Consider the following 12602-nt stretch of genomic DNA (forward strand, 5'->3'; position numbering starts at 1 on the left):
TGTTATAAGTATGTCATATCATGTATAGCATGCGTGCTACAAGTATGTCATATCATGTATAGCATGCATGCTACAAGTATGTCAGATCATGTATAGCATGCATGCTACAAGTGTGTCATATCATGTATAGTGTTCATGCTACAAGAGTATCATAATTATCATGTATAGCTTGTATGCTACAAGTATGTTATATCATGTATAGCGTGCATGCTACAAGTATGTCATATCATGTATAGTATGCATGCTACACGTATGTCATATTATGTACTGTGTGCATGCTACAAGTATGTCATACCGTGTAAAGCGTGCATGCTAAAATTGCTATAGTATGTAACGTGTGCATTCTACAAGAGTATCATATCATGAAAAGCGTGCATGCTACATCAATGGCATATACAGCATGACATGCATGGTACAAGTATGTACTTTTGACTACAGCGTGCGTGCTACAAGTGTGTCATATCATGTAAAGCTTGAATGCTACACTTACTTGTACGTCAGATTATGTATAGTGTTCATGCTACAAGTGTGTCATATCATGTAAAGCGTGAATGCTACACTTACGTCAGATTATGTACTAGTATAGTGTGCATGCTATAAGTGTGTCATATCACGTAAAGCGTGAATGCTACAATTACGTCAAATTATGTATAGTGTGCGTGCTACAAGTGTGTCATATAATGTAAAGCGTGAATGCTACACTTACGTAAGATTATGTATAGTGTGCATGCTACAATTATGTCACATAATGTATAGCGTGCATGCTACAAGTATGTCACATCATGTATAGCGTGCATGCTACACCTATGTCAGATCATGTATAGCGTGCATGCTACACCTATGTCAGATCATGTATAGCGTGCATGCTACACCTATGTCAGATCATGTATAGCGTGCATGCTACACCTATGTCAGATCATGTATAGCGTGCATGCTACACCTATGTCAGATCATGTATAGCGTGCATGCTACACCTATGTCAGATCATGTATAGCGTGCATGCTACACCTATGTCACATCATGTATAGCGTGCATGCTACACCTATGTCAGATCATGTATAGCGTGCATGCTGCAATAGTGTCCTATCATGTAAAGCTTGAATGCCACAATAGTGTCCTATCATGTAAAGCTTGAATGCCACAATAGTGTCCTATCATGTTATGCTTGAATGCTTCACGTGTGTTATTTCACCTATAGCGTACACGCTAAAAGTATGTAACATTATGTATAACATGCATGCTACATGTACGTCATATCTTGTACAGCGTGTATGCTACAAGTCGGTCATATAAAGTATAATGAGCATACTACAAGGATGCTTAAAAAGGCATAGCATGCGTGCTACAATTTTGTTTTATCACGTATAGCGTGTAAACTGCACGTACGTCATATCATGTATAGCGTGCTTGCTACAAGGGGTTCGTATTATGTGTAGCGTCATACATGCGTGTCAGAACATGTAAAGCGTCCATCGTGAAAGTTATCTATAGCATGCAAATTGTGCATGTAGCCAGCTTGTTTAATAAATCAAGCGTCATTGCTGCAAATGTGTTATATACTGTAAAGCGTTCATGGTATAAGTGTTATAACATGTAAAGCGTGTATTCTACAAGTTTGCTATCATATATATAATTATAAAGTTGAAAATGTGTTATACCACGAATCCCGCGCATTATTATAGTATGTCATTTCATGTACAGCTGGAGATCAACGAAATAAAATGAATGGATATTCATCAGCGATATCATATATTAGATGCTGATTTAGAAAGAAAAAAACGTGCCGACCAGCAGACCGGTTACTGAAGCATTATGTTCAGGAGATGATTCGTTTTAATTTGAAACATGTGTCATTTTATTTGTTACATAACAGGATTTAAGACACAATAAAACACCACGGTATCTTATTGTTTTGATAACATTTTGTGGCGAATGTTCGGGTGTGATAAAACTTCAGCAAACAATATATTAATGTTTATTGCTGGAAAAAAATGCTGAATGTTGCTGTTAAAATGCTGTGCATTTAGCAAGAAGACACACAGTTAAGTACGTGTATGCATACGAGTATACGTATGTTTTTAACGAGATTTTAAGTCGCGTTTTCACAGACCTGCGTATGTGGAAGCGTTACTTGAAATTGAATTATAAAGTATAGTATATAAACTATTGATGACACGAACAACATTCATAGAAAGTAATAACTTTCACGTCATGAACTACATACAGAGCGTTTTCGTATAAAACTTAAAGTGTAATAACTCAGCATGCAAAGTTTGAAACTAAGTGTATGTCAGTAAACAGGCCATTTGCTACAAACGAGTGCAGATAATATGTTTTTTAAGTACAGTTGTGGTCAGCGTAGACTTTCAAAAATTCCGCTTAAAACGTTTGGAAACAATTATTAAAGATACACATTAACGGTATGTTTGCTTAAGTTTTGTTTTCAAACTATACGAAATCTATTGATACGGATGTATTTTAATAATTGGTGTTTGATATATAGGAGATAATGTTTAACGCTTTATTGCACTAGCGATAAGAATAAGTGTGGTGTAAGTGTGTTAAATCATGAAAAGCGTATATTCAACAAGTGTGCTATCGCATATATAACTTGACCGTGAACAAAGTGTTATATCACGAAGTCCGCGAATTATATAAGTCTGTCATATCATGTATAGAATGAGATCAACGAAATAAAATGCAAGGTTATCCATCAGCGATATCATATATAAGATGCTGTTTTAGAAAGAAGCATAACGGCCGGACGACCAGTTTCTGTAGCATTATAGCAGTGTATCTTATTGTCTTGAAAACATCGAAAACATTGTTATGGAAAGTTCAAAAATGTGATAAAACATCATCAATGAATAATTTATTGTTAACTGATGGAAAAAAAGACAACAATGCTGAATGCTGCTGTTGTGAAATATGATGGACATGTAGCCAGAAGGCACACATTTAAGTAAATGTATGTTGTTGTTATCTGGTATGTGACATTGTACTTGAAGACATATCCGATATTTTTACGAGATTTTAAGTCCCGTGTTGTTTTCTGTAGCATAACAATATAGTTCGATTAACATTATAACACCGGACCGGGTACTGGTTGACTTGACTATGGGTAACCGTTCATTGAAATTCAATTATATAAAATATTGATGGCATTAACACCATATAAAGTAATAACCTGCACGCTATGAACTACATCAAACACATTTGATTGTACTACTTCATTTAAAGTGACATCATTCAGCATGCCACGTTTTGAAATTAAAGCTATTTTGATAATTGGGGTATCTGTTACAAAAGATTGCAGATAGTAGAGTTTTCTATGAATATATTTGATAAGCGTAGACTTACAAATATGTCAGTTTAAACGGTCGAACCTACGTTATAAAAGATTCACATTTACGGTATGTTTAATTTACTCATGTTTCCAAACATTTCAGTTGATACGGACGTTTTTCAAAATCTTTTTGTTTCATATATAAGAAATCATATACACCGTATTGCGTCAATCTCATTAAAGATATATGAGGTATGAACATGTAACATTTCCGCTTGCAATATCACTTTCGATACGTATTGAACAAAATATAATCTAATTCTTGATTCTTAAAATTACCTGTGATAAAGTCAAATCAGGGTCATGTTTGACAAACAACGAAGTTAAAAGGACAAATCCTAGAAAAAAACTTGTAAGCAATCTAGAAGCCACATTAATTAATTAATCGTTATGAACATTGGTTATAAGTTTATCTTGCCAATTTATTTAAACATGATGGAATCTGGGTCAAGTGTGTCCAAAAACCAGGTCAACCGTTAAAATATCAAACATTCTTACCGCTCAAGAAGCAGCATTCATAACTCAGTCTTGAGAACACCTTTTAGACTGTAATCTTGACGATCTGTAGGACAAACTCGAAACTGGGTCATATGCGTCCAAAAATAAGTTACCGGATCAAATCTTTTAAATACTTAAAAACACTCGTGCTTATGCCTTACTTATTACACAATCTTGATGAAACATGGTTCGCATTTTTATATTGATAATATTAACTCATTGTTTTAATTTGGGTTAATTCGGGTAAACCTTATAATCAAGTTAAGCTTTGAAGGCTATTATGACCCTTTTGTTTTTACTACTGTTGTATCAATCATAACATTACAAGTTACACACTTATTAGTGAGTACGTATGCTTTATTCGTATTTATAGCATCAACTAATACAACACATAATTATGCCAGATAGTAATTTCCCGTAACCAACAATTACATAGAACGTATGCATGTTAAACAGTATAATGCTAAAACATTAACATTATATATACCTTACAGTTTTGCCCAGTTGGTCATTACATATTTAATATGACATATTATAAAATTTATTGATATTCTAAACGAAACATTAATCATTTAAATAGATAGACTATATCTTTAAAAAAATATCAATCTAAATCAGGAAGATTTGTATCATTATTGAAGACCATTGTTTCTAATCCAATCTAAAGTAAATGTCAGACTTTTTAAATTGCATTGTCAATGTTGTTCTTAATGCACAGTGTTGGCTTAGGAGACAAATAATTGCCAAATTGGAGTAATCTATTTAGAAAAAATGACTATCTTATATACTGAATATAACTACACAATCGTTCCACATTGTTCAATTTTTTATGATTTCTTTAATTTTATTTAGATACGTATTGAATCGGTATTAAGTATAAATGCATATTTAAACGCAATACAAAAAAAAATAAATAAATTGTTTGCGCATTTAAAAATATGAACAAGAGAAAAAAACATCAAATATAGTCCCAAAGTCAGTAATCTAGGATGTTTTTTAATTCGAATTAATAAACAAATAATGTCTTTAGTAATAACAGCATGACGTTATTTTACATGAATATGTACATAGTTTAATCTGTATCTAGCAAAATTCAACGATACATTTTAAAAATAAAAGATATGTACATGTATAAACGAAAATCGTATCCTATTTAAAAGAAACTATTTTCTGCATATGATTTACTCACTACTTATAAAACAAATTCTGATTAAAATGTAATGCATATAAAGCACTAAGAAAGTATGTGATTAATAAAACATATATTTGCAAAGATAGGAACAACTTTGAGAATAAGTAAGAACCGATAATTTCCCATTTACAAAGCTGTTAATCTTGAATATTTTTTTTGTTGAAACAAACAATCCTATCTAAAATAGAATTTGTATTTAGACAAAAAACGAAATCGTGAAGAAAATGTAATGGCCCACATCGATCAACTGTAAACCATGCATGTGTAATTTGTAAACTATGTTGTTTTTGCTTTCAACAAAACATTTTTACACATATCAAAGAAACACAGTAACTAGGCATCCTTAATTTCCCAAATAATTATAGTCCCCAAAATGAACAGTTGATAAATGCAAATATGTAACTTGCCATGAATGGGTGAAGTGAACCAATAACTTTTTTATATATGTTTTGCGCGTTAAACATACTTAATTGTCGAGATAATTTAAATAGAAAAGACAAATTGTTTAATAATTTCTGATTTGTTCACTTAAATTTCTAAAAAGTTTTTTTTTTAAATAACATACATTCCGATTTACATATATGTGCACGCAACGTGATTACTTTAAAACAATTCATGCACTAATAATCTATGCAATAAGTAATGAAAAATGTTTGTTAAATCAATTTACAACGCACACTTCCTAATCATTTTCCTCCACATATGGCAAAGCGTATGTTTTTGAAGTATGTCAAAAGTATGCTTTGACTGGTTTACAGGTTCTGGTAGGTTCCCGAGTTCGTTATGTAGGTCAAAATGGCTTCATAACAAAACCTGTACTGTGTCTGAAGGTAAACGAAAAGCGTGCACATACATATATAATTTTTTAAATACAAAACGTGTTTTAATAGCAAACAGTTATGAAGGTACTTTAAAGCATTTAAACGAAAACCTGTTAAGGCAAACACTATAAAATATCTGCAATTACCTTGTTGTGAACCAAATCACGACACCTGGTTTTCATAGTTTTGAAAGATTCCACGATGTTAATTTGCCCATTTTCTTTTCTGATGCGTTGTATCTCGTTCAGGACCAACGCGGTAAGTCCGCAGCGCATGAAACCAGTTCTAGATGCATAAATAAACAAAGTCAACCTTACCGGTGATAATATAGTAATTTAACAGATAATTTAGCCTAACTATGACGAATACAACGTCAACACCGAACAATCACTACACATATTACTTCTCGAGCTGTCAACTCATATTCACCATCATTTCGTAAAACAATGTAATTGTTCACACGAAGAGCAGCGTTATTATGAATAGATACAAGTACTTTGATAATCATATTAATATACATAAATTTGCATGATCACACATGTAAGCAGTCACAGGCATACTCGTCAATATTATTCATATGGCTATGAAACTCACTGGCAATGGATCAGAATTGGTCTTTTGTCGGACAGGTGAGGCTGCCACTTCAGTACCTCTTCCAGCAGATCAAGGACTGACTGCATATCTGAAGGTGTGTCATGTCCCTCCAGCCAGGAGGTTAACTGGAACTGCTTTATTGTGGTCAGGTAGTCCTCATCCTGTTTAGACAGTATGCTTAAGCTTTACACATATTCGAGTAATAAATTTGGCCCCTGATGATATTAAACGAGGCTCATCGACAAACGTGTAATGTTACAGAAAACTAATTTCAGCTCTTATTTTAATGTCATTTATGTATATACTATAATTTCTTAGTTGTTCGTTTGCTATTTTGTTGGTGTTTGTGAAGCAACGCAACACAATATGGCCGTATTGTACCGATAACGGAGCACACAGTGCAAACAGGCGCAATAACACACCCTCAACGTGGAACACATGAGTGATGATATGCACCATGTTGAACAGATTCATATGCGGATGCACTAGCTTATGTACCAAATATCTATACAATGAAGTTCAAAAATGGTGTTCTATTGATACAAATATTTATATACTATTATTCTGTATCGTTATATCGATGCTTACTTCGTGATTCTCATCTCTGAACGAGAAAGTTCTTTCCACACTGCCTTTGTTTTTCTTTTCATGAATGTAATTGACAGAAAACTGTCCAACTCGACCGCTTCCTCGAGCACCCAAATACTGACAGGTCTAAAAGGTCATTCAATTGAAGCATGTATATAAAACGGATGTCATAGAAAACATTTTAATTTATACATAATGCTTGTAGCTAATTCATAATATTGTTACTAGGTATTATGAGGTACTTTCTACGTTACCTCATATGTCGCACTGCCGGGTGAAGCAAGGCTGATTACCGTGGTTACATGATGTTCGTCGACTAAGGACCAGAACTCTTCCATGTGTTGGTCGGTGGGTGACATGCACACTAGCAGTGCATTCGTTTTGCCAACAGTCTGAAACAAATCATGATGTGTACCTGTATTATTGCAGGTTATGTGTACGTTGCGGTTACTTGCTTGCTATCAATGGGATAAAGCGATATGTATTCACTGGAAAGGAGAACAATTTAATTATAAACTGTGCTTTTTAGCGGAAAATAACGTTTATCATGCGTTATTTATTTGCACTAATGTAATTAATGTTAATATACCGACCTTATAACATATTTATTTTTGTTTTGCCATTGCAAATATTTATCTGACTATTACAGAAAACGTTATTCAAAGGAAACACGTTTATGAAATCAGAACGTCTCATGCGCCATAGCTTTCTAACATGATATAATACAATTAAATATCGTTCAAAGCAAAACTTAACACTATAGATAAAACAATTATACCGGAAGGAAAATGGCTCCCAGTCGCTGGATGAACTTCGACCCTCGCTTTTGCAGTTGCGGTCGGTATGCGTGTACTGGATAATAACAAATATATGTGACAAACCAGTTAAACGTCTACTTAATGCGCCGTTAGATATGACTGAACCAACATCACAACAATAACGATTATCCATATAAAATATCAGAATAATTATTGAAAGTGCAATCAACATGTTAAATGTGTTTTTATAAATAGACAACGCGCACTTTCCGACATGACTGTCTCCATATTCCCATATGTTGGACCCGACGATTGTTCTTCAGCCGATTCAGGTACCTCTTGGACACTTTTGACAATTAACTGAAAATAGTTCGATGTGCTCATTCTTTATTCAAGACATTCGAAGACGGTAGCGTAATCGTTCCATTGAACACATATTTTAGCACAATGTGAAATATGTTTTATCTAGATTTATGCAAATATAGGTACCGAACGAAAGGTATAATTACAACGAAAAGAAATACTACTTATTGTTGTTTGCACGTATATTACCCAGTTATTAAAATACGAATCTATCACACAAATACGCTGATATTGGCCCGATACAAAGATGTTTGTATACGTACCGGTAATAGACTATAAATTTATCCTTGTTGTTAGAAATGGATCAGATTCAACAATCCCCCCCAGAAAATTACCAATTTTATACCAAGTGGTTCATTATTATTAAACAAATTAAAATACAGAAGCGTATATATAACATTTGATTAAATCTGTTTGAAAGTTGAATGGTTATTGTATAATATCAGAAAAAGATCGCTTGCAAATTTTTGTGAAATTTATCTTGAGACTTACCATAGACAAAGTCGATCCAATAACATGTTATTTACTATATGCTATAGAATAAATTTCATACATACATTAAATTGTTCTTCAAGTCTCGTAGTCCTAGATTCCCTCTCTTTGCCCATCATATAGTCGACGACGCTTGCAAACTGCCTTGTAAGAACAGGATGTGTCCCAATCAGTAGTGCTTCAGCCACGGCTTCGTGCAGATATTTGTATTGCTCCTTTATTCATAGATGAAAAAGAAAAACTCAAATAAAAACTACGATAACGCAATACAATAAACAATGTGAGCATATCTGTATATGCATATGAAAACTGTTCGAAATACAACGTTTACTACATGTACGAATCCTGAAGTAAAATTCGCCATGACATGCATGACTTTTTTCAACGGTCATAACCTTTGTTTGAACCATGTTGACCCTTTGCTGACGCAGCGCCTCGACCATTTGAAGGGGTCGAATAGAACCTTCCATCCTTGCCTGTGTAATTAAGATGTCAAGGGCGATAAATGTTCCCGTCCGACCAACACCCGCGCTGTATTAAATGGAAACAATTGAAAGAATAAGTGTTTCGGCATAGCTGTTTAACGTCACTTTTGACCTTACCTGACCTTTGTAAGTGTCCAATAAAATTCAAATAAAATTTCCCGCGGCTAGACACGAATGAATACACTTCATTTATTCCATTGGCTGATTTGAGCATACCACCAGAACATTGGATACATGACCGCGTCTTTGTACCACTGTTTTACTGCGTGTTCAGCATGGAACAATTTTATCTCTAATGAAAAGGCTTGATAGATAGAGCAGTTTTACACTCAACTCTTGGCATCAATACAGTTTGTGCGTGCACCTTTTATTTTCAGAGGATTGCCAGCGCCATAGCGTTTGGAATTTAAAGGCTATGTCCTCATTTTTAGTAATTACATCCATATTCCTGTCTGTGTACTAGTATATTTATGTTCATAAAAGTATCGTTTTTCCCTTTCCTGATATTCGTTTTGGCCAAACCATTTTAAATTGTTTTCGAAATTGAACATTTAACATGTTAAAGTGTTAAGTTTTAAACAAGCCGTCGTTCCAGCAGTGGAAGCGTGGCCTCACTTTAATGCATTGCATTCCAACCCGCAAGGTATCAGGGTCAGTTCGCGGCCAGTAAAATAATCGTTAAATAATATAGACGCTATCGCGCGAACTAGGTGAACTGGAATTTTCTTTAGACCAGAAATATGGTAAATGAAGATATTCAGCGATATAATTATGGTATGTCAATAATAGATTCTTAATGTGTTTTCAACAATACCATGATAAATATTATTTTTGGTTAATTTCACAAGAATTATTCCACCATATTGACTATTGCATTAAGCACGAGCGCGATGATTCTCGATACTGTTAATAATCGTATCAAATAGCAATGCCCGACAAACCACTAAAACAGCTAAAACAGGATTGTCCGAAGAACGCGCGTATAAATATTTAAAATATGTACGGATACCTCGCGCGTGGCCGGTTTACTCATATGTTTTAATTTCACTTCCATTCTTCTTTTGGTTTTCTGTTTTGTATCTATAGGTTTATGACCAGCAATATGTATTAATGTAAAATAAGCCGCGAAAACTCCGCTATCGCTATCGCTATCATTCGCTATCTTTGATCTCATTCATTGAACTCTTTACCTTTCACCAACTCCAACCACAATCAACGCCGTATATCTTTAAAAAAAAAATTCTTGTTACGTATAGTATCATAATGTAGTAACAAGAATTTTTCTACTGATAATAGTATTGAAGTTTCAATAGTATCTTTATACGTTTGTAAATTTTTATTTTTATAATCCGGATTTATAAAGAATACGCATTTTGGTTACATATTGAGGCAGACACAACACAAAGCTCTAAAAACGTGTACCTGCAATGTACGACAATTGGCGAAATGTTAGCCGCATCACTAGTATCAACGACTGTCCAGAAATCGACCAGACTCCAGGTCGTTTCGGGAACGTCCTTGTCTGGCCATGTCTTGAAGTGAAACTGTTTTACACGTCGTGACTCCTTCCCCTGAAATTCAAAGTGAATAAAACTCAATAGCAAGATATTTATAAATACAAAATACACAATTTGTGCTTCTGCGAGTTACTAAAATGTCAGAGCGACAACACGTCACGATATTAAAACAGTTTTGTAGTTATAGCACTTTTTTTCAAATATCCGTACATATAATATCCGCACAATTAATCGCAATACTCAAATTCGAAACTACACTTTAAACTTTTACTTAATGCAAAAACTAGACATTATATGATATATGATTGATACCTTACATCGAGTATTCAGCACAATTTCTCTTATTAAATGAGGTCAATCAACATACATTGGTATTTATATAAAGTGCGAAAAATACATATTCAAACGGTACATTTTAATTCCAAAAGTGTGACACTTTGCTGCAAACAGTCAACATACCCGACGTATGTCAAAAGATCTGATATTGTAGTCAAACGTCTCCTGAATAGCTGCATACTTTATTTCCACACCACCGTACGTGCATACACAATTCATTTCCTCTGGCCAGTATTGCAGGCATTTTAACTGAAGTTTGTTAAAATTGTGTTTAGTTACAAGTATTTTAATATTGTTTTCACTTCATGTTTTATTAAATGTTATTTGTCCCTTATTGGAATCATGTTTTGATAGTTAAACGCATATTTTTTAAGCCATAAAATGAAAACTGTTCACACATCACATTTGAGATCAATTGATAAATAATACTAGTACCGTTCCCATTTCAATAACATTAGTAAGCATTGCAATCTTGTCCACACGTTGCTGCCAAATCATGCGCCAGAAATCTTCGATCATTTTATCCGTTGGACCTTATAGTGAAAAAATAATTGAACAACATGATGCTGCATGAAACCCAATCTTAATTAAGTAAAGAACGAACTACTAAACACCCAATGTTGGTTTAGTTTACACTTGTGCGTCTACATATGTGTCTTAAATTATTGGAATTCAATAGAGTAATACTCAACGAGTTTTGTTTAGCATTTTAACGCACTCATAAGCTTGACAAATGATATAACAAACCAAATCTGACCTTGAGATGCAATGAACTTAGTCACTTTTCCAAAGCCCTAAAATAAACAAGTATTATAACTGTTATATAGCAAACACTTATGCATTGAACGTCAGATATTTATAGCACCTGATACAAAATGGAAACGAAATCGGAGCATTTTCTACGTGCCCGATTTCGAAGCAAATACATATATGCATAATCTCTTACGTGAATGAAGCTGGCATTAATATATTCGGAGTCGTTTGGCTTTTCCTTTTCCAAAGGCACTCGAGAGTGATCGTCTACAATATCAATATCAGTTTGTAAACGTTTTCGCGAAAAATTCCAGGATAAAATCCGGAAACAATGCTAAGGCGTTTCGAATTCTTAAAGCAAGTTACTAAAAATCAAGCGCGTTTTTTTAAATTCCAATAGTGTGCAAGATAATGCATCCCGAAAAAAAAATCAAGCGTCTTTTAATGTGTAAAGGCAAGCAAGATTATTACTTCCGTACATAAAGCGCGTTTTGAAATCTTATTTACTACACGAGTATGAATGCCAGAAACAAATCAATTGCGTTTTAAATTTTGATAGACCGCAAGAGTGTTATCGGCGAGAACATATCAGCTTATTAATATGTGAATCCTTAAAAAGAGAAGGTGAAGTATTGTTGTAAAGCTAACATTAAACTTCAGACATAGGTAACATACAGGCAAACATCTCCCGGTAGCGGGTTTTGCCTCGGTTTTCTACGGCGGCAGCTAAGTCGTGTTTATGTATTAAACCTGCCGGTAGCTTCTGAAAAAAATCGGAAAAAAAATAAAAGTATGAGTTATGAGTTTAATTGAAGTATTGAAGCTTAAACATGTACTTGCATCGAAGGATTGATCTAAT

At 33.9% G+C, this 12602-nt stretch overlaps 1 protein-coding gene across 1 annotated transcript in view; it reads right to left on the bottom strand.

Moving 5' to 3' along the window:
* Positions 1 to 5383: 5383 nt before the first annotated feature.
* LOC127871519 (receptor-type tyrosine-protein phosphatase epsilon-like) overlaps positions 5384 to 12602 on the bottom strand; it is a 206002-nt gene continuing 198783 nt past the window's right edge. Inside the window, exons 15-23 of the mRNA XM_052414534.1 lie at positions 9048 to 9183; positions 8718 to 8867; positions 8064 to 8157; positions 7818 to 7891; positions 7294 to 7431; positions 7040 to 7165; positions 6452 to 6612; positions 6004 to 6142; positions 5384 to 5860 (exon numbers count right to left, since the gene is read on the bottom strand). Of these exons, the coding sequence (XP_052270494.1) occupies positions 5789 to 5860; positions 6004 to 6142; positions 6452 to 6612; positions 7040 to 7165; positions 7294 to 7431; positions 7818 to 7891; positions 8064 to 8157; positions 8718 to 8867; positions 9048 to 9183 (1090 nt within the window). The 3' untranslated portion in view covers positions 5384 to 5788. The remainder of the gene's footprint in view (positions 5861 to 6003; positions 6143 to 6451; positions 6613 to 7039; positions 7166 to 7293; positions 7432 to 7817; positions 7892 to 8063; positions 8158 to 8717; positions 8868 to 9047; positions 9184 to 12602) is intronic.

Source organism: Dreissena polymorpha, chromosome 3 (genome assembly GCF_020536995.1).
Source record: "Dreissena polymorpha isolate Duluth1 chromosome 3, UMN_Dpol_1.0, whole genome shotgun sequence".
Taxonomy (NCBI): Eukaryota; Metazoa; Mollusca; class Bivalvia; order Myida; family Dreissenidae; genus Dreissena; species Dreissena polymorpha.